This window comes from Centropristis striata, chromosome 14 (genome assembly GCF_030273125.1).
Source record: "Centropristis striata isolate RG_2023a ecotype Rhode Island chromosome 14, C.striata_1.0, whole genome shotgun sequence".
Classification (NCBI taxonomy): domain Eukaryota; kingdom Metazoa; phylum Chordata; class Actinopteri; order Perciformes; family Serranidae; genus Centropristis; species Centropristis striata.
The window spans coordinates 15,616,131-15,638,771 of NC_081530.1; the positions used below are offsets into that span (position 1 = coordinate 15,616,131).

Sequence of the window (22,641 nt, forward strand, 5' to 3'; positions counted from 1 at the left end):
CCAGGTGGTAAATGTTGGTAGTGTTTAATTCCCAACGGGTATTTTCATCTGGGGAAATACCGACATTAAACAAATAGAAAATGTGTAACCCTGTAGTTAAAAACAACAACAACAAAAAACCTTCTACCAATTATCCATGCATGCTTGAATCGCTGGGGAATTGAATAAGAAATAAAGCAAAACAGCATAATCTCTCCACACAAAAGTCCATATTTGTTTGTCTCTCTCTAATCTTTGCTATTTTATCGTGAAATACTGGATAGTTTTACCCTTTGGACTCCTAAATTATATGAAATCACTGAATGAATCGGTTAAAAAAGTAAAATTAAGTTTGATGGAATTCCTGTCACACACATGCAATGTGTGAAAAAAGATCATGACCAGACGTGCTTCATTTTAAGTGGTCATTAGACAATTTTTTTTTTTTTTTTTTTTAGCATTTTACTGTGTTCCAGGCAAAACAAATATAAAACTTATTCAGAAAAGAGAAGGACAACTGCCAAAAAAAAATCTTCACACAATGGTCTTTTTTAAAAGTATCCAAAATGTTAATGATCCCATAAAAATGAATGACAAAAAAAGGAAACTCATTTTATGCAAACTGAGTCATGTATCCGTTTCTCTACTCTGTCTGAAATTTTCCCACAGTGAACGATGGAGACAGGCTGAGTTATAAACAAGCACATTTAATGACAGGTGTTTCTTTGTATGAAACAACACATGGCCCCGTTTGCTCAGACTATATACACCACATGAGAGAGAAGCATTACATGATCCTTGCCAATACAATTGTTATTTATTGCATAATTTCAAAGAATCAAATTATGAGGCTACAAATCTGGCCTGAAGATGGGGAATTGTTAACATGGGAAGTTTTAAATAATTTTATCTTTATTATATCCCTCTAGTCTTCTCATTCTGCAAATCCATTTTAAGAGGGGAGGGAGAATGTCCTTGGGTGCTAATCAGAGATATGAAAAGCTCCTCAGGTCCAGTCTAGCAGATGACACAGCCACCTTTCTCCTTGAAGGGGTTCTTGTCCTCTGGAATGCCTTTGACGAGGATGTCCTCCTCCTCTCCAGACTGAATGTAGTCCTTGATTTCCTCACAGCATTTAGATGTCTAAAGCAATCAGACAAAGGTGTTAAGAGTATTCTCCAGAAATGTATTCAGTTCAAATGCTCTTCCTGGTAATTGGTACAATTACTTTCAAATGGGTTGACAATTATTATTTTTACTTGACACGAAGAAAGTCTGAAAACGTTAGTCATTTGCTGGTATCTTCGATAACAATATAGACACTGACATATTCATCCCCAGTTAAAAAGACCAACAACTTACCAACCACCTCTCAAGTTTCACTTCAATTTTAAGTTGGTTTACTTCCATTACAGCCTTGTCCTTGTCCGTCAGGTCATCTACGTTTATGACCGGCATTTTCTGTCAAAAACAGGAAACATTCAGCATTTTTTGTAAAATCTTCAGTGCAACATGACTGATAAAACATTTAGAGGGATTCTGTCTCACTCTTCATGATACTTAATTAAAAGAAGAGAAACACACTTACGGATGCTTACAGGGAGCAGTCCTTCACCCCTGAAATCCTGCTGAAGAATCCCTCTCCTCTCCCTCAATCTGGGTTATAAAGTAATCTGCATAAACAATCCTAATCTGTTAATCTGATTAGAACAAGACCCTACTGTATGATCAAGCCAGTATGTGAAGTAAATCAAACAGGACGGTGAATCCCACAGGTGTCTGTTTGTGTTCTTTTGAATTTTATGTCAAACAAGAAGCTGTTTTTACTGTATATTGCAGATTAAATTTGGATTTGTGCTGTTTGTGTGTGACTTTTTCTTATATTAAGAAATGGGTTAAGGGGTGGTGCTTCATGTATCAGGTCACTCTGATAAGACGGCTAATCTGTATTTAGCCTCCACCTGTCAAGGTGGAGACACATCATTGTTCTGAACATGACTGCACTGCAGTTTTCCCAATAACATCCAAAATAACAGCTGCAGCAAACCAGTGGGGTCGAATTATGCAGATATGTGAAACGAAAAAGCTTTCCTGGTGTTTTCAGATAATGCTGCTTTCAAGCCTAATAAATGGGGACCTTGAGTGGTGCAATACTTTACTAATTCCCTTCAAAGAATCTTGCAAGTATTAAGCAAAACAAAAGTAGCAATGACACAAGGCTGGAAATGTAGGCGTCAATGCTTTCAGGGCTTTGAGTGAAAGTGTGTGTGTGTGTGTGTGTGTGTGTGTGTGTGTGTGTGTGTGTGTGTGTGTGTTGGATCCTGTCAAACTGGTGTGTGATGGTAAGGTGGCAGGCTGGATCAGGCTGGATGTGTTAATGTTTCACAACAGAGTTCTGGAAAACTTACAGTGATACTGAAGTTACTGGATCCCTGTACATCATCATCATCCTCAGTGTCCGGGGAAGCCTGAGGGAAGTCAACTTTCTCTCATGGTATTTTTTTTTGTGGGTTAAATCTACCCTTAGTCACTGCATTAACACCCCTATACGCAATATAACAACGTAATAACGAGCCTGTCTGATGTAAAAAATGGATTAATCACCACTGCAATCTAGTTGCAGTGTAGTATGAAAATGAGTCATTACATCCCCGCCCCTAAAGTCCCCCAGGGAAACACTTCAGTCAACTATAAAAGTGGATGTGGCTGGATGGTCGGCAAAGCGGAAAAGACTGGAGTTAAAGCTGCACAATGGAGTTTTGCATATTAGCGCTGTTTACTCTTTTCTCCTCCTTTTACAACGTCTTCGCGTTGGCACCTAAAGGTAATCTAACAGCTTGTTTTTTCTCCGTCATTCAGTCATTTACCGAACTCTTTTAAACACTTTTTAGTTTTGCTATTGTTGTCCATCACATGACTTCGGGCGTTAAGACCACAGTCGGTTAAGACCCACTGGCACCATAGATCGTCTCTTAAACGCAGCGATGTTTAAATCTTAAATCCCGTTTTTTTTCTGTGGAGGTTTCGTGTATGGTAACTTTTATTTTTGCTGCTTTCAGGCTCGTGTCTCCTTCAAGTGGACGAGGGACCCTGCAGAGGAGAAATTGAACGCTACTTCTACAACACTATCACCCAAAAGTGCGAGATTTTCTACTATGGAGGGTGCCAAGGGAATGCCAATAACTTCAAGAGTTATCAGGCGTGCCACAAAACATGTTTCAGAATCCCAAGTAAGTTCTCAATGTCAAGAGCATACACTTAAGATAATGGGGACCTTGTCCACCTTTGAAAGTTATAGGATGTACACTAGGTGTGGTTTTACTCTTGGTGTTCTGTGTTATTGATACTGTACCTTGACTATAAGGAAAATAATTAATGTATATTTGATTCTAGTCTTGTTAAAGTTGGTTATTTTTTTGCAAAAGTTGCACAAATGCTTCAAGATGCCACTTGATGTAATCTAAACTTGAAATTTTGTCTTTGTTACCCTCCAGAGGTTCCCCAGATCTGCAGGTTTTCCAAAGAGGAGGGACCCTGCAGGGCCCTCTTTCGCCGCTACTTCTTCAACATGACCACCATGCAGTGCGAGTCCTTTTACTACGGAGGCTGCGAGGGCAATTCAAACCGCTTCCAGGACCTCACCTCCTGCAAGGAGTACTGCAGTCCACGAAAAAGTGAGTATATTTACTCTGACATGTTAGAGTAATCCTGAAATGATGCTGTCTGGCACTAGGATACATGATTTTATTACATACATTTGAATTATACTGTCATTAAAAATGGCATTTTAGATGTAATTTAGTGGTACAACTGAGAAAGACCTTCATTCAGTCAGTATGTGTGAAAAGGGTGCTATATCATGCCTTTATGAGGATGCACAATAGGGTAATACAATTTCAGTTAAGAGGAAATGATTAAACTATTACTTTACTTTTATAAGAATGCAATAAATACCTCTGATCTTTCTGCTTTTATAACATAATGTGTCTTGTTTTACAGCTGTTCCTGTGCTGTGCCTGGACCCTCTGGACAAAGGGAGGTGTTCAGCATCCATCCCTCGCTATTACTACAACAAAGCCTCTAAAATGTGCGAGGAGTTCATCTACTCTGGCTGTGGCGGGAGCAGCAACAACTTTGTCTCGAGGCAGAGCTGCATGGACGTGTGTGTTAAAGGTGTGTGAGTGGGGTGAATCTCTAACTATCCACAGCGAAGCCTGTAACTGAAGTTAAACGCCAAATTATCCAATATCAGGGGAAATTAAAGAAAATCTGACTCTATAGAAAGTTATATTTGCTTAATTATGAGTTTAGAATCATAGGTAATCATACTAATCAGTTGTTGTACACTTTTGTTTCCAGCAGAGAAAAAGCACTCAACCCAAGGAAAAGTCCGTCGCATGAGACGGAATAGAAATAAACGCATCAACTTCTTGCAGGCGTAGACGTCTGCCACTCAGGGATTCTGACTTGGACAAGCCCTTAATGGAAACTAACACTTAATAAACAGACATTTTTTTAAAATGCCAAAATTGTTGACGAGCTCTTCTTCGTTGTTACTGGAGGAGTTATTGTGGCACATACACACATTTCCACTGTATGAAATGCTTTACGAGCAACTTCCAATGTGATTTCACTGTATGCTGAAGTTTGTTACTACTGCACTAATGTTTCTGACTGTATTTTTGATACTGTATGTATGTAATGTATGTTTTATATAAGTAATTCATTATGATAGTGAAATTTTGTATTGTCTATAAGCACATTTTTTTAATAAAAATAAACAGAATTTTATGAATTTTTGTGGCATTTTTTTTTGTACTTTTGTGCTGCTGATTGTGTGCTATTTGATCAACCAGCTAATTCAAAATGTGCCTCTACAACTTCATCAACCACCGCAGAATTTGCATTTAACCTTCAAAGATGTCTTTATTAGTTTAACTAAAGCACAACAACACTGCAGCCAAAAAAAAACAGGCTTGGCTGGTTCCCTCCCTTTCTCACAGTCACTTTCACTTTATCTCCCGGCCTCTTCCATTCCTTACTAATGCTGCTGTCTTCCCTCCTTATCTGGTAATACGTTGCAACGCACTCGAGCCTATCTCGGTCGCTTCAGCATTGCCTTGAATCAGGAAGGAAGCAATCATGGCGAAGCGAGCGCAACCGTGGCAGGTTCATTAGCACACTTCTGCATGTTTAGAGGAGAGAAAACTGCAGGTTTACAAAATATGAATAATGAGCTTCCAACAATGTTTGCAGCAATTATAATGTAATTATAGTGATACACAAACAATTATAAGTACAAACCAGAATACATCCATGCAAGCTAATGTATGCACATATATTTTATTTGATCAATAATACCAGTATTCTCAGATAATATACTATATGTTCCACAGGAGAAACCAGATTTCTTTGTAAAGAAATTTCTTTTCTGTGTGAAGATCCTGCCTGTCCTAAATCTCTGCTTTGTTCCATCTCCTATAATAGAATAGTTGAAGCACTGTGTGATTTTTCAGACAATAAATATTTATGGAAGATATCAAAAGGAAACTGCTCACCCATCCGGCCTGGCTATAAATAGCAATAAAAGGTAATACGTCTGGCTAGGCCCTTTGCTATTAAGAAGCAAAGCTAAATCACCTACTCGATAGCGATATGAGAGAGGATGTCATCCTCACAGTCTGTCTGTACTCTGCTTCTCAAAGCCACATAATCTTAAAATCATCACTACTTGTGGTTTGGGGGAATTGAGGTTAAGCTTTTTTTGACTTCCTCCTCCTTGAGGTAAACTTTTCTTCGCTGCCTGAACTTTACAACCAATGAAAAGACGAGGAATATTATATTTAAAAGCTGTAGAAAGCAGAAAAGCGAAAGAGGCTTAAAGCTCATCCAGCACATGTCAGAAGCATTATGCAGTACAGCATATTTTATGCGCAGGTGATACTAAACCTGATCATTCTGCAAACAGATCTTTTGTTTTGAGTTCAATTACACCTTGCAGCAACATAGTCTTATGGTTTATTTTAATCACCAACAGACATGACAAATGTGTGAGATGCTATAAATGGACACAGCTGGTTAACTTTTAATTATAACAAAGCTCTATCTTGGACCATTAATGAACAGCAATATAATACTGACTGCCAAAGATCTGGTGTAGTTCAGAGGGCTTGAGATGAATTGATCCTGCTCTGGTTATTTCATTAGCCACAGTGCATTAGGCAGGGTAATGTTGTCCCTCACTCTCAATGGTGATTAATGGACGTTTATATTGAAGCATGCGTCTCATTTAAAATGAGATTAATTCTATTTAGGATGCTTTGACCGTTTGTCAGACAGTAATATTGTTTTGTATTTCTGATATGAAAAAGTTAGCAAAATAAAATCCTGATTTTAAAGCAGGTAGATGTATAACGCCTGTGTACTGCTGAGTGCACTTATAACTAGTTGTTTATTAGCATGCATATTAGTTGCATATTGGCTCTTTATTAGTCATTATAAAGCACTTATTATCCTATATGATCATTTTCTAGAACTACTAGGCCATTATCTAACAATTTTCCCTCAATAACCTTCCGTTTACTGCATATCAATAGTAAATAAGAGACTTTTACCTGACTTACGATGTAAATATGCTCTGCAGTATGGGCATCATAAGGCGGCAGTAAGAATAGTCATCCTCGCTTAATAAAACATAATAACTCTAAATCAACTCTAGATAATTCAGAATATGTTCCCCGTTCTTAAGTGAATATGGTCATGCAGAATAAAGCATTAATAATTCCTTTGTAATGACTAATAAACAGCCTTTATGCTACTAATGTGCATGCTAATAAGCAAGAAGTTAATGGTGAATATGTGTCCCTTGCTGGAGATAAAGTATGCTAATTAAATATTTAAATGAACACACACTGCTTTTAAGGGACTTGAACATACTGTGTGTATGTGAGGAGTGTCTTAGACGCCCCCTGGTGGCAGATCTAGACATCTAGCAACATCAAAAAAGCAACACTTTTATTTTGTGTTCAATAAATTATATTTATTTGCAAAAATAAAAGCTTGTATAATGCCAAAACTGGAAGTAAATTAGCTTGTTTTCTGACTGCCTTAATTAAACTAGTGAACTGCAGAGACAACAGATTTCGCAGCCACCTGTAGTCACTATATGTTTCCCACGCCATGCAGCTCAGGTGTTGACTCAGCAGCATTTATTCTACTACAATCTGTTTCTGTGGGTGGATCTGGCTTGTTGAATAGAGCACTGCCTAAGAGTGCTCTCACAGCTTTTGGCAACACGGGACTATTAAAACCACCGGGTGGAGATCCTGCTACATGGTTTACAAGTTTCCTCTCTGTTTGGGCACAGAACCAGAAGCTCATCTTGGGAAGACTGACACTGGAAGATGTTCAGGCAGTAATTGACTTTTTAAAAGACACAGCTCCTCAAAAGGAAACAACATAGATGATATTGCTTTTGCTTCAGACAAGTCAATATTGTCCAATGTGTGTCCCTAATGCTAGAAACAGGAAATCCATTATAGCTATTTATGATATTATCAGCAAACAAAACAGCCCTGTCTATAGATTGATGGGTAACCTTGTTATTGCTCATGAAAACTTAGAATAACAGGATGTGGGCACTCAGGCCTATAAATGTTATATATGTCCACTAAATAAATGATTTATCTAGCAGTACCAACCAGTTCTACCAAAGTCAGATTTTTTTTTTCTTTCTTCACAGATTTTCCTATTAATTCATAGCTAAATTCACAGTGTTTTACAAAAAAAAGTAGATATAGAAAATTCTGAGGGAAAACACTCAAGTAATACATGTTTTTCTATTACCACTTGACTTGTTTGATTTATCTTGCAATAGTTAAGCTGCTGCTGCTGTAAGTGTGCTGACAGAAATTAAACTCTGGCCACAGGAGTAACATACTGCATGTTAAATTTCAGTGAACTTTTATTTTAAGATTCAGTCCTTGTCCGTCAGAGTTTACTCTTTCTTAAACTGTAGACCAAACATGTCATTCCCCGACATGGCATCAGAGTTTCCCGAACATCCATCACCCTCTGTCGGGTAAAATGGAACATCTCCGTCCCCCACCCCTTCCTTTACACACCTAAGATTGATGCGTCTGGTGATGAGAATGTGGGCTGTTCTTCTCTGTCCATCTGGCTGCCAAACACACAGAGCTGTTGTATAATTAAACATGTCAGACATCTCCGTACTTCTGCTTCTGAGACGTTTTGGAAGCCTTTGTAGATTATCAATTAATTTCTAGAGAGATGCCACGAGGAAGAGATTAGTTTGCCTGTGCGCCTGCATGTAGTATATGTTTATTTATGGTCATTACACTACCCATCCAAATGTAATTTTATGATAGTGGTGCAGCAATTGATTTTGATGTGAGTACTAATTTATTCAGTTTCTGTGGTATTTTTACTAAGAGTTGGTTTTAACAAAATATTGACCAAATCCTGCTCTCTTTCCACATGTATTTACTGTAACAACCACACTGTGCTCTTGTTGTTGGACAATACCATCTGTTTTGCACAGCAGCCATGACTCATAGCTGTAAATATACCTACTGCTTTCACCCCCAAATGAGCCACGATCCTTTTTCATCAAGGTTTCGAAGATTAAAAGTGATTTGAGCAGAACGAACAAATTCAGATGCCTATTTTCCCCCTAAGCCAGGTGATGATTTTTCTTTTTCTTTCAGCACAGTTGAAAAGCACTGAAATACAAATAATTAAAAAATAAAGCTTATCCCTCTTCCTGTACGCCTCAATTACCAGCTTCCCAGAGGTTAAATACTTTATATCAAGCTCCCGTTCAGCAGTTCTCTGCAGGCCTGGCACCGTGACACATTGGCACAATTTAATTTACGACTTAATAATGGGGTTTTAATATATATTACATTTATGAAAGCTGACCCACCGCATGCGGCCCACGAGAGGGTTGAGCTGAAAAACCTGCTGAAAAGTATACTAAATGCATTTCTGATGACTGATTAAGGATATGAGCAGACACTTACTGGAATACAGATGTGTGAAAATGATACGGACCTACTGATGACACAGCTAATACAATAACTTGGGTATTTTCCAAAGTTGCAGTTGCAGACAAGGGGAATCAGATGCACATGACTTGATTTAAGTCAAAATATTTGAGCACTTTGAGACTTGCTTGACTAACTTTGTATTGATGATTTGAGAGGTGACTTTGACTTGTAATAGATGACTGAATACTAATAATAATACTGGATAATAATTGCATTTTTGTTGATATTGGGGAAGCTCCCATTTGTTTTTAAGCTTGATTGATTCATTACAAGTGTATGCAAACCTGCCAACAGTCTAGGACACGGCACATCAGCAGATCCCAACACCTGATGATGAATCCCACTGCATTTATTTTCACTTTTTGTGGTCTTTTCCAGCTTAATTTTATCGTAGTAGACATAGACAGTGAAAGGAGAGACAGAGGGGAAGACATGCAAGAAAGGGCTTCGAGCTGGATTTGGGGCAGCTGCGATTCAAGGACTAAGCCGTAATGGTCTGCGCTCTACCGATGATCCACCAGGACATGCCCCCACTGCATTTCTTAGCAAAACCCACCCTGTATAGCAGCCTGATTGGATGATAAATGATAAGATCTAAAAAAAAAAAAATAAGGTATCAGTATCGGTATCTTGTGTGAGCATGGAGTCCTGGCCAGTCCTAACACTTGACTGCTGAAAGTGACACACTGTTCCAGACAAATCCAAAATCGAAGCGAAAGGGTTCAGTGTGCGTCAGGATCACACACCCATGGCCGTGAAAGAGCACTGATATCTGATGAATTGGGATAAGAATGCGTTGGGTTGCTGGTAAGAATATCAATGACTCTGACTCACTTCTGGACACATTTTTGTAACAAAAACCTAAAGAAAATTGATATTAAACAATATAATCCATGCATAAGAATCACGACCGGGCCACAAGGAAGCAAACTTGTGAGCAAACAGTTGCTCAGTTACACCTCCAGCAGGTACAGAGCATCATTATCATTCATTTGGAGTTGTGTTTTTGGCCATCTGTTGAATGTAATTGCAATATTCACACTTCTGCACTCTATTAACTCCTGAGGGAAATATCTGTTTCTTTGGTAGCTGCACGCTCCACTATGTTCACCAGCTAGTTGCTAACTTTGTCTATCTACTTTTTATTGCTGGGAAAGTAGCGTAAAATGGGTAAATGTAAGGTTGTTATAAAAAACAAACAAACAAACAAACAAACAAACAAGTTGCCTTTCATGGCTGGAAATGGCATAAAGGAGCAGTGAAAGTGAACTGTAGAAACTGTAGTCTTTTGATAGATTGTTAATACAAAACTATTGATTGCAGGAGCTTTAATCTTCTTAAAGGTTCCCTAGAGACAGAATTCATAAATGTCACTTCAATAATACTTAACAGCTAAATCTTTGCTGAAGCTGAGTAGCAGTGAGAGAGACTAAAGTGATTATGTCATCTAGAGACAAATCGTGAAGCTGCTCTGTAGAAACTAAAGACGACAGCAACCATGGTGATTTTACTGGCACACTTCCTGATTCACTGCTGGAAGCCTGCATTAAAAGCAGACATTTATGAATGAAATGTCACAGACAAGCACTCAGTAATCCCACAGAGTCAGTCAAGAATCGAACTGTAAAAAATGCTCCCTGATGACTTCACCCATTCACTTATCATCCAATAAGTTACCCTTTAAAGAAAAATTATGTAATTTTCTGCTGCTAGATGTTTCTCAATTAAAGCAAAAACAAATGATGGAGTTTGGTGATGACGTGAAATAACAATGGATCATGGGAGTCTTCATCACCATTGTTGTTATTGCTGCCAGCTTCATTGGGTTAGGATTCCTTCAGTGCTTATAATTTAGCTGAGAGCTGAATCATCGACAGAGGTCGCAAAACCGCAAAACAAACGGACCAGGTGATCAAAACTGGTTCAAACACAGAATAAAGCAGTTTTACAAAAAGAGTTTGGTTTGCTGTTTGGTAGCCCCTCCAGGATGGATGATCTCCTGGAGGGGCTACGACAAAATAAATCTGATTAAAATTATGGATATCCAAATTGTTGGAAACATTTAGGATAATGTAAGTATACAAGTCAACAAAATATATAACATTGGTGTTGTTGTCCAACAGGGGTCACTAATTGTAAGTTGCAAAAGAAGTACGGTCCTATCTATCTTAATACAAAATGAGACGACTTCTCACTTGATTTATTACCTCAGAAAAAATTCTCGTGGCAACATTGTGGTCTCATCGCTAGTTTCAAGTCTTCTTCAATACAATATGATGCCAACAGTGTAAATAATGGTCCCATTTAGAGGAAAATACGAGCAGGGTATGATTTTGGGGCGTGACTACCTGTCCTTGCTACTCCACAGTCCAAATATGGTCTCTCCCAGTTTAAAAAAACCAAGGGTGGCTGTTGATCAGTTGATAGAGCGGTCGCCCACTAACCGGAAGGCTGGTGGTTCCATCCCTGACCATGGCAGCCTACATGTCGAAGTATCCTTGGGCAAGATACTGAAGCCAAAATACAATACAATCAAGTGAGAAGTAGTCTCCCGATGCTGCGTTCATCGGTGTGTGAATGAATTCCCAATGGTGGCATGTGGCACCATTTAGGGTAGCCTCTGCCACCAGTATGAATGTGTGTGAATGGGTGAATAACGCAGTCTGTAGTGTAAAGCACTTTGAGTGGTCGCAAAACGGCTAGAAATGCGCTATATAAGTGCAGGTCCATTTACCAATGATGGCAGCAGACATAAAGCAAGATGGCGACATCTTTAACACCAAACTAGCCAAACTAATGGGTGATGTTTATATAGTCTATGATTATAATTGAACAAAATTACATACCTTTAAAGTGTGTGTGCAAACTCAATGGAAATATACTATGATTGTAATTTACATTGGGTTTTGTTTCTCAGTTGATATTCAGTAATCGCTTTTGAATAGATGTAGAAATTAGCAGAAGCAAAGCACCGTCTTTCACCTTCAGCACTAACAATCATTCCAGCCTCATTTGTTGCTACTATGTCCTCCAGGAAAATAAAAATCACATTCCTTCATGCCAGAATGCGATGCAGTGACGTCCTATTAAATTCATACTGTGAACAAACACAGCCAACACTGGCACCAAACTCACACATGGCCTTTTCTCCAGCATCATTATACTCTAGATTCACATCACAGCATGTCCCACAAAACAGGCGTCCCTCCAGCTCCATTTTCCTCATTCATCCCCCAACTTCCATCATCACCGCCACGACTGACCATAATGAGGGAATTCAGCGAAGACGACTTGCTTTTTCATGGAAGCGTCCTCTAACCACATGTGCAGCGAAACTTCAAATGTGACCAGGAGGGAGTTATGGTACAACTATGGTGTTGCATGATCAGAATGACTTTTAGGTGCAAAGTCTGTCACTGACAAAATTGATTCTCTTTCCCAGTCCAGAAATCAGTGCTACTGGAGAGTCACGTTCTTCATTATAAAGCATGATTTAGAGTTAATCTAATTAACTTATGTGTGCAGACGTGCATGTCAAACATACCTGACAAGGGCAGCGTTGTTTTCAGCAGCTAGGGAAGATGACTAACATTTCTAAGTAGATTGTGTTTGTCCACTCCTCTCCTCCCCCCGGCTGGATGTTCTGTCTCTTCTGCAGGTTTGAAGGCAGCACTGCTTGTTTGCAGATCTCCTGGCTTTAGGGATGACAGCCTCATCATGTCATCCACTGTTATAATGTGTTGCAAGTATGCAGCAACATGCACTGACTTGTCTGTGTGTGTGTGTGTGTGTGTGTGTGTGCGCGTGCGTGCGTGTGTGTGTGTGAGATGACAACAAATTAGTGTTAAATTTGGGATGGCAGGAACTGCAGACAAACAGCTGATTTTGTTGTAATTAAATGTAAAGAGAAAGTTGCGCAACAAAAAGACAACAATAAGGAACACTTCCTGTTTGTGTAAGTATACTGAACACATCTGACTACCAGGCATGGACAGATAATGAGAAAATGGGCCCCTGAGAACAGACAAGCCTCTTTTTGTTGTGATTTATGTTTTCTTGTTGTCATTTTGTATCTTTTGTCTTAATTGTTTTTTTTTGTTTTGCCCCTTAGTTGTCATTTTGTGTTATTTTGTAGCTGTTTTGTGTCAATTTGCATCCATTTTGAGTTGCTTTGTGTCACTCTGCAGCTGTTCTGCACTTCATTGTAGTAGGTTTGTCTCTTTGTATTTATGCGTCTCTTTGTAGTTGTTTTATGTTTCTTTGTGGTCATTTTGAGTCTTCCTGGTTAGTGTGTGTCTTCACATTTTGGTGAAGGTTAGAGGGGCCCCTGAAACTTTGGTCCCCTGGGTCTATGCCCGCCAGGCCCATTAAAATCCATCCATGATACAAGGCATCACATTAACAGATTTCTAATAAAAAATCAGTCTACTAGTTGACTATCTACTAGTTGAGTTTTTTTATGCTCTCAGTCATCTATTTTTTCATCACACTTTCATAAAAAACAAACAAACAGAGTAATAATAATATCCCACCTAAAGACTTATACTAAATGTATCCATCTCAAATCTGCAGAAAAAAATGTGAAAATGAAACTTGGAAATTGGACAACATCTGGCAGCAACAATCAATTTTCAAGTTGAGATCTTGGTCTGAAGCTTTGTTGATATGAGTTATCATAAACAGAAGTGATGAGTTAAAGCTCCTGTTAGCTCTCAGTTATCAATTATTGTCACAATATTGAAGACATACTGGTGTAACAAGTTCCTGTTTTTTCATGATGCCTGAATTATCGTCACATTTATTTTGGAGGGCCCACTGCTGATAATGGTGCCACTATAAAGTTACTCTTTGGTTGAGGTCTGGCTTTCCCCTCCACTATAACATTAGTTTGACATGAAACATCTGTTTTCACATTTATCTACAGAGGAAAGTTTCTCTTGCGCACCTTAAAGGTGCCCTGTGGAGTGTTTTTTTTTCCAAACAAACAAAAGTTATGTTTACATTCAGTGTTGAGCACATTGTGTGTGTCCTTGAGAGCATTTCCTTCCTCATTAAACATTTGAACAGCTGATTTCTTCACTAGTGCTTTAAAGCCAGCATTGTTGACATCTATTTCTGGGTTCTAAATCACATGTTTTACTTTTAGTACTGCAGCTGCCCTTACAAAGTGTATATTGTTGCATGCAGTATGTATAAATAAGGTCATGTCATCTGTGCTGTCTTAGGGCTTAAATATTCTTGCTTTTGAACCATGCATACGTGGATTCTCTTCAGACCGCGTAAGGTCTCAAATAAAACACTGAAGTAGAGCTTCTGAATGTGCATTGTGTAATGTGTTAATTATCAGATCATGGTGGAGTAAAAGGCAAAAGGTGATTGATAAAATTGCTTAGCCAGCTCAGATGTCTGTTGACTTGTCATCTGCACCGTCCCATCCATCATTTTCCACCGCGCACGGGCATACCGTCCCATACACCGGTACACTGCTCCTGGTGGTTATATGCACATTGCATCTCGCAGGCTTGTAGCCTTAATTTCTAAACTCATTTGACATTCTGGACATACTAAATCTTTTTCTTGCATACTATTAGCCTACATACCCCATGTTTACAAACTTGTGGTCTTCTTCTTCCCTGTCTTTGCTGGTGCATTGCTTCATCGTTTGGCGTATTACCGCCAGCTGGTAATCAGTGGAATAGTGTGACATCACTGGTTTGACTCATAGACTGTACACAAATAATGGACGTAGTCACTGTGACGTCACCTATTGGTTTGTGGACTGCCCGTTGGAAGCAATGAGTTCATCTTTACACTCATCGCCATCTTGTGTCGCCATCTTGTTTCCGATACGGGGAGCAGACAGTACTTGGACTATGGAGGAGCGAGAGGGATCTGATGACACTGAACTACACACCTCTCTACACCGGAGACCTGACTGAGCGAAAGCGCTGCTAATTCATGTTAGCGTTAACTAACAATGTTAGTTTTGGCTAGCAAAAAACAAAAACAAAATGTATGTTACTGACCACAGAAAACTGAACAGTGACTCCTAGGAGTGTCTGTTAGTCCAAACAAACAACATTTTTACTGAACAAAACGTTCAAATAAACTGTCATTAAGTGAAAATACAGTGAAAGGGTCAAAGTTATGAGACCAAACCGGTAAACATCCTTTTTTATATATATATAACATTATATATAACTTTATTGACACGTGGATACGCATTGCTCTGCTTCTCTCCTGATGACGGCTCATCTTGTTAGTGACCTGTCAATCAAAGGTAGGCACGCCCCAAATCATACGATCCTTTATCTTCTATTTTCTTCTAAATGGGGCCATTATTAGAACTATTAACATCAAATCGTCTTGAAGAAGATTTTTTACTAGCAATTGAGACCATAGTGTTGTCCTAAAAAATTCTGAGGTAATAAATCAAGTGAGAAGTTTTCTCATTTTGCACTGAAATGAATGGACAGAATGTTTTTGCAGCCAAATTTAGTGCCCCCTGCTGGAATTTTTGGTAGAATGCAGCTTAAGGCACTTCCTGGTTTGCCTCCCTGCTCAGATCAGGAGGTTGCTGCCTGGTTTGACTGTTTATTGGTTTAAAACTCAGGGAACCTTTAAATCTTAAGAGGTCTACATTTACGCGGTATGTAGTGACTCAAGTGTAGGTCAATCATGGTCCAGTATGATTTTTCAGTGAAGTGGGAGACATCTTTTGTCCAGCAGTTTAAAGTCTAAAACCAAAAATATTCACATATTTGTTAGTTTTGTGGGGGGATTTTCTGGAAAAAGTAGTGTATATAATTGTAAGAAAATATTTAATTTATAATGTAACTTTTTAAGTCTCTTTTTTATTTTAATTACATTTAAATATGAAAAATAGATATTTAATATAAATATGATTGTATTGAATTTTTCAGTCAAAAGTTCTAACTTCAGGCATATTATTTTGTATGTCATAAAACATGTTTTAATGGGGTCTTTAATGTTATCTGCAGAGAAATAATAATATAAATTGACCCAAAAATGATCAGCTTATAACGTTGTTGGACTGAAATATGAAAGAAGCATTTAATAAGCCTATGGTGATTAGATAATCAGTTTGATAACCAAACCACATATTATGTAATTTGTTACAAATCATTTGACCATTAGTGATATTGTATATGGCAAATCATATTATATTCCTGTTTACTATAATTTGTCATAATGGTGTTTGTTTTGATTCCGGAGTCCAGAACAGTGTCCAAACCGAGCGCACGCACGCCATGGAGAGGCTGCCTCCCTCGCTGTGTTAGTGTATATACACACACACACACACACACACACACACACACACACAGAGATAAGACGAGGAGGAGCTCCACCACCTCACGCTCGTCCGCGTAAACGGGAGGCAGTTAGACGCACTTGGATTACCGGGCAGTCAACTGTCACCGCTCATAACGGCTCAGACCGGCGCACTGCCCCGCGCTCCTCTACCGCGCGCACCGCCGGTCATTAATCCATCCCATAAAAAGGCAGACACCTGGGCAAAGCCGCGGCACTAGCAGCCATCTGATTGATTTTTATTATGGGTTTTATCTCCGTGGATGGGGGAAAAAGTTTTTTATTGACGCTGCGTTAAATAGGAGCGCAGAAGCTGCGAGGCAGTCTCCGAGGACGGACAACAGCGGGCTTCTCTGAACCTCCTCAGCATCTGTTTGTCTCACTGGGGCTGCTGTTTGTCAAATCTGTTCAAGTAAGGTAAGTCACTCACTGAGGTTTAAATGTAAACTTCTCTAACTTACTACTGATGGACAGATTAGTCAATTTAGAGGGTCACATTTTCAGTTTGTCAGTCATAGCTTAAATCTCAATTTGTCTTATTTTGTGTCACATTTTCCTCTTTGCATGGGATGACCGTGACTGTTGACGCAATCCCAATTGGATTTTCACTTTCCTGTGTTTATGCTGTAAAAGGATTATTATTGTGTAGCTTGTGGAAGAGGTGTTTAATTCTAAACACCAGCTTAGCTCAAGATTATTTTAAGCAAGGGAGAAAATGCAGAATGTGACTCATTCTCATGTGCTGTACAGTTGTCTGTGATGCTCTGTTTATATGGTAAAAATAAAAAACTCAAGTAAAGGCTGAGAAGAGTATTCCGTAGATTTAGAATTGCAATGGGTCCGTGCTTTATACGTACAGCAAATTTTATTCAGTGGTTTTTGGGCTTCTCCTGAAGGAATTCTGCAAAATGCAGTGATCCACAGGGCGTTTAAATTCACCAAAGCTGCAGGAAGACCATAAACAACATAAACAACAAGCAGGTTGGGTACTTTTTTGTGAATTAATGCAAATTTATAGAGGTATTTATTCATAATAGTGAAAACTGCGCACATAAGGCACCTTGGCTTCTTATTTTCAACCAAAGGGATGTAAAGGGGTGCGTTGTAGATGAAACCATATGTCATAAACACACAGTGTACACACACACACACACACACAGACACACAGACACACACACACACACACACATACACACACACACACACAATTGTGTTGTAGCCACATAGGCTCCTGCTTCTCTTCAGAGAAATTAACAGAACAAAAATGGAGAGGCATCTGTTACTTTCCCAGCAATAAATATAATTTTACTAGCTAATGGATACACACTAAGACACACACACAAATGAGCAATCATTAACACACAATGCACAAAGGTAGACACAGATTAAAGGTCAATGCATGCAACCTTTCTGCACTGTATTAATCACACTGCCACACGTTGTCTGGAAGGAGAAGGAGGTTAAAGCTGCTTGCTTTTCCTCTCAGAAAGTTATATATCATATTTTCACATGCCAGATCCGCCCAGGACTTCTTCTCTCTTCTCGTCTCCGTGAGAATTTTTGACACAGCTTTAAGCAAATTCACAGTAAGGGAAAATAAGCATTCCTTCATGGACCTACCGGCCCGCAATCCGGAAACAAAATAAGCCAAAATCATCGCCGAATGCTGCGTGCCTCAGTTCAGTCTGCAGTTGTGGCATAGAAACAGAGCATAAAGCTGAAGTGCCTGCCTTGAAGATGTCTGCGGCTAAATTGGGATTCTTCTTTTGGGGATTCCTTTGTGTTTACGTAACCGTGTTTGGAGTAATGGCATGTGTCATCTCAGGGGTTTAATAGAGGCAATGGTGAGTGAAGCTGATATGGCTGCAAGAGCTTCTCAGCACATACTGATATACACATACTGTGCAATTCAGATGAAGACAAGAATAGCAGCAGACACATAGCGAGGCTGTCAAAGAAAGAGAGAAACGGCACAGAATGAGAGAGACAGCAATGAAGAGATGTGTGCAGACAGGCAGGCTGAGATACATACAGAGCCCTGCAGTGAGTTGGGCTGGGTTTTCATCGTGTCTGGCTGCCTTCTGAGTCTCAGAGATAAGTTCGTCATTCATCATCCCCACATGGTGTCTGTCGGTCTGGTCGGGGACGTGTGAGCGAGCGAGCCAGCAAGCGGCAAATTTGCACCACGTTTGAAGGGACAGGAGCAAGAGGTCTGCATGAGGAGATGAAAAAGGAAAGACAGGCCTTAGGAGGGACATTGTGTCACAAATTAAAATGTGTGTGTTTGATATCAATGGTGTCCAAGCTTTTGAGGAACAGCGAGATGAAAGAGAAATGGATGAATGAGAGAGATGTTGTGCAGCATCTTTGTGCTCTCGGGGTTTTGGACTACAATGCTCCTGTAATTGTGTTGCACTGAGAGCAACTGCCACGGAAGAACACACAAACACACACAGCTGCACACACTTGCACGGCAGTTTCTTTCTCCATCCCTGTCTCACACACGCACACCGAATCATGCAATTGAGAGCCATCACTCAAAGAAGGTCAGCAGACTATCCACTGCTTCCTATACCCCAATATTAATCAAGCTAATGGTCCATGTTTTATTCATAGCTACGTACTATATGTAGTGACCCAAAATGTCACTCTTTTTTCTGCCTGGGCATCATTATCATCGTGTTCATGAACAAGACGTTCAATTTATTCGGTAAGATAAGCGCATTACCAATACGGGATCTTTTTAGACCGATACTAATCCGGATTTTAAAGAGGAAGAAAGTTGTCCAATAACTGATATGGCAGCAGATACAGTGCCCTTTTGACCTGGAATCATTTTCTATGTGGAGTATACACCAATTTTGCACCAATATCACTATACAAATGCACTCAGAATTCTGTTTCCTTAAACAAACTAAACAAGAATATTTAACATTATTATACACTATGTATACATTGTACGATTTATTACATTGTCAACCAATTATAAACATAAATTCTGAGAAAAATAGAAATAAAAAATAAAATAAATATAATAAAAACATCAGAATGTGTTCAGTATCAGTCAGTTTCTCACCATTTAAATAAAGACAAAATAAAAATAAAATAGAGAACAAACATCAGTACTATATGTTCAGTATCATCCAATTGCTGACTTTTTTTTTTGCTAATTTAAAAAAAAATGAAGTATAAATAAAATAAATAAATAAAAATATCTATCTCTTTTTTAAGATCCCCTATGCATTGTTTTCTGCATTATATGTTCTTTAAAATATGTTTTCATAGACACATAAATACAGATACTGATATATACAGACATGTCAGTGATAGGCCAATATTGGCTGATAAATCGTGCTTCTTATCCTGCTGCTCACTGATCCCTTGGCAAATCAGAGGAATCAAGAATCACATGAATTAACACGATTGTGCTCCAGAATTGCCAATGTGGAAAAGTCCTCTCCTTTGACCCCGAGCTGTCTTAAGCTTGGTGAATACTGAGGACAATTTTGCTGTCATGCAATTAACTACTTACATTGGCTGTGCTGCAAACCTTGAAAGAGGAGCCGGGCTGAATGTTCGGAGAAACTGCATAATTTGGACTAACGTTGAAATGTCACACATTAGTTCCCATGCTAGCAAGCCATACATCAGGCTGAGACAGATCCAAGGGTGTGGTTTAACCTTTTCCATTACAAAATAAATTGGACCGTGTTGTAGGAGCCAGAGGTCAGGCTTTACTTCTGCATCTCATGCTACCATAGAGCAGCACACAGCTGGGCATGTGTAAAACGATAAAGACATTAAAAGAGTAGCACGAGACGCTCAAGTTGACTTAACTGAAACTATTAAACGAGCTGGACTGGTTATAGGCTGCGATTAAACTTAAGTGTTGCAATATGTGCAGCGCAGCTGGAGCCGTTCTGCACAACTCTGTCCATCTTTCATGTTGGGTGCTCTGAGTGAGTCAGATATGAACTTTACTCAGGCAAGCGTTCTTGTTTATGGTTTTCCATGAAGACAAGGGGATCTGCTGTTGTAAAATTCAATTTCACAGTCATCTGTTGCAGTTATCTCTGCCCGGCTGAGCTGTTTACCAAGTGCAGGTGGTTGGATGAGCAGTTTTGGAGTATTAAAAGCTTGCCGCATTTGATTTGGGACTGGACTCACTCAAGACTCCAGGAAAAAGACGCAAATATGATTTTTCTACATATTTATTGCAGTGATACATCTGCAGATAGTGCTGCATCTACAGCACTTCTTATAGTAGTATCAATAGGTGGTGCTAGAATAGAGTGAATGGCCGTTGGCTTGGTAAACGGAGGTTTACACATCAGAGACCGCATGAGTAGTCTGTGTGTTTGACAATTACAGAGATACAAACAGATACATTTGTGACAGTTTGACATTTTCATAAAAAATGTCTTTGTGTCTGCAGTGACATGTGACATCATTCCCTCCTCTAATACCTGAATTTAATTTGCGACAGAGCTACTCAAAGGCGCTGCAGCTGCACAGCAAATAGCAAACCGTGCTCCCATACTTCCTTGATTGATCGAAGGTTCCCCGTCTGAAATCATGAGATTTGTTAGCAGAGCTGAGAAACGTGCAGTCACACATCTCACTTTTATTACGCTTACAGTGTTTATCTTGCAGGTTTACCCTATGGTCCTAAAAATCACATTATAGGTCTTGAAACAAGAAGCAATTTGTCAAAGGGATAAAAAAAAAATGTGGCTGGGGTTTTTATAATTTAATGGACTGTTCCTGTTTTAACCGTTAAGGTAGCTCTTTTTGGAATAGCTGTTAGTGTGTGTGAAAGACTGATTAAAGCCTCCTTACAGCTGCTAAATTGGGCTTTTAATGCAACTTAAATTCCTCAGAATGATTCCTACATATCCACCAGGCTAAGAAACACTCTTAAACATCCAAAATCTTCTATTTAGGCTTCCTTTAACAAGTGACTCCTGGCAAAAACAAAGAAGTGCTAAATGTTTAATGCTGATAGTGAACTCATTTGTTTCAGAGATAACTATTAGGTTTATTTTGGCAAGATCTGCAATATACTTACACTGTAAAACAAAAAACCTCTGACAGAAGACTCATCTTTATCCTTCTGGGTGACTTTGACAGTAAATGGAACAAACACGTCTAAAGAATCCAATTAGCATGCTAATGTCCACACTTCTATTTTCTGCTGTCAGCAACAAGAAATGACATGTCCATTTTTTCTCTATATCTTGCTGGCATTTTTTTTCCATTCACAGGATTTCTTTTTTCACTTTTATTATCCTTTTTTGTCAATATTTGCATTGCTTTTCTGCCTGTTTGCTGGCATTTTTTTCTTTACTTCCCACCTATCTCATTTCATCTTCAGAGTGTCTCTTGTCTCAGTTCTTTTTTCTTTTTTTAAACCTTTTTTCTTGTGTTTATCTGAAGCCCGACTGATACACCGGCCTGCCTTCTCTTATTTGATTTCATTTTCTCTGTCTCTGTCTGTCTTCTCCTCTCTTCATCTTTGCCCTCTGTTGTTGTCCTTTAACTCTTTGTCCTTCACAGTTAATTGCATTCTCAGTCTATCCTGCTCTTTTGTCTTTTCCTTCCATCCTCCCACTTTTACTCTAAATCTTTTCACCTGCTTCCCCCTTCCGTCCTTGGTTGGAAAACACTTCCTGAGGGGTTATTCCATGCCAAAGTGTCAACCCCTGATCGGTTTCTGTCGCTTGGGGAGACACACAGAATCACAGAGCTGATGTGAAGAGTGATGGCTTGTTTAAAAAAAACATCCTCTTTAATAGTTAAAACAGTTTTTTTTTATTCAGCGTTTCAAGTCGGTCTGGCTGAAAATTCAAGGTCTTTAATTTTAGAGCAGCAAAAAAAGAGGATTCATCTTTTCATGATGTCCTTAATCTCCATTAAAATCAGCTGCTGCTTCTCTACCTTTCTGTCTGTGTTCACCTTAGATCTCCCTTGTTGTTTACCAGCCAGGTGTCTAGATTATCACTCCAGATATGCACATGCTTATTTTTTTTCATAAACACTGACATTTAGAGTGACGCACTGGAATATTTTTGGCTCTGACTCTCCGGATTTGGCTCTGTCACACTGTGCTGATGCATCTGTCTGCATACGTGCCTGCAATCTGTCATTGCGAAGATAGTGATCTTTTTATTAATGAGAACATGTATTTTGCATTACGTAGAAGACAAATTTGAGAAAAAAAAAAAAAACGTGAACATGGGAAAATGTCACCAAGATCTTGCCA

The 22,641-nt window shown here is 39.0% G+C and overlaps 3 protein-coding genes and 1 long non-coding RNA gene across 5 annotated transcripts in view; 2 read left to right on the forward strand and 2 right to left on the reverse strand.

The window, feature by feature from the left end:
• Nucleotides 1-777: 777 nt before the first annotated feature.
• Nucleotides 778-2,439, reverse strand: gngt1 (guanine nucleotide binding protein (G protein), gamma transducing activity polypeptide 1). The gene is made up of 4 exons (XM_059349764.1): nucleotides 2,388-2,439; nucleotides 1,568-1,652; nucleotides 1,342-1,440; nucleotides 778-1,122 (listed from the first exon to the last, which is right to left on the reverse strand). The coding sequence occupies exons 3-4, from the start codon at nucleotides 1,435-1,437 to the stop codon at nucleotides 997-999; spliced, it is 222 nt and encodes a 73-aa protein (XP_059205747.1). The 5' UTR covers nucleotides 1,438-1,440; nucleotides 1,568-1,652; nucleotides 2,388-2,439; the 3' UTR covers nucleotides 778-996.
• Nucleotides 2,440-2,675: 236 nt separating this feature from the next.
• Nucleotides 2,676-4,770, forward strand: tfpi2 (tissue factor pathway inhibitor 2). 2 transcript variants are annotated; one of them, XM_059349761.1, is made up of 5 exons: nucleotides 2,676-2,803; nucleotides 3,039-3,209; nucleotides 3,474-3,653; nucleotides 3,979-4,152; nucleotides 4,339-4,770. In XM_059349761.1, the coding sequence occupies exons 1-5, from the start codon at nucleotides 2,731-2,733 to the stop codon at nucleotides 4,419-4,421; spliced, it is 681 nt and encodes a 226-aa protein (XP_059205744.1). In that variant the 5' UTR covers nucleotides 2,676-2,730; the 3' UTR covers nucleotides 4,422-4,770. The 2 variants fall into 2 exon arrangements, with proteins under 2 accessions (XP_059205744.1, XP_059205745.1); XM_059349762.1 differs by having other exon boundaries at nucleotides 4,342-4,770.
• Nucleotides 4,771-16,637: 11,867 nt separating this feature from the next.
• The window catches only part of calcr (calcitonin receptor), a 63,409-nt gene continuing 57,405 nt past the window's right edge, over nucleotides 16,638-22,641 (forward strand). Inside the window, exon 1 of the mRNA XM_059349647.1 lies at nucleotides 16,638-16,796. The gene's annotated coding sequence lies outside the window, so the exon portion shown is untranslated. The remainder of the gene's footprint in view (nucleotides 16,797-22,641) is intronic.
• LOC131984719 (uncharacterized) overlaps nucleotides 17,759-22,641 on the reverse strand; it is a 32,564-nt gene continuing 27,681 nt past the window's right edge. Inside the window, exons 2-3 of the long non-coding RNA XR_009395586.1 lie at nucleotides 18,412-18,591; nucleotides 17,759-18,327 (exon numbers count right to left, since the gene is read on the reverse strand). This is a non-coding gene — a long non-coding RNA (uncharacterized LOC131984719). The remainder of the gene's footprint in view (nucleotides 18,328-18,411; nucleotides 18,592-22,641) is intronic.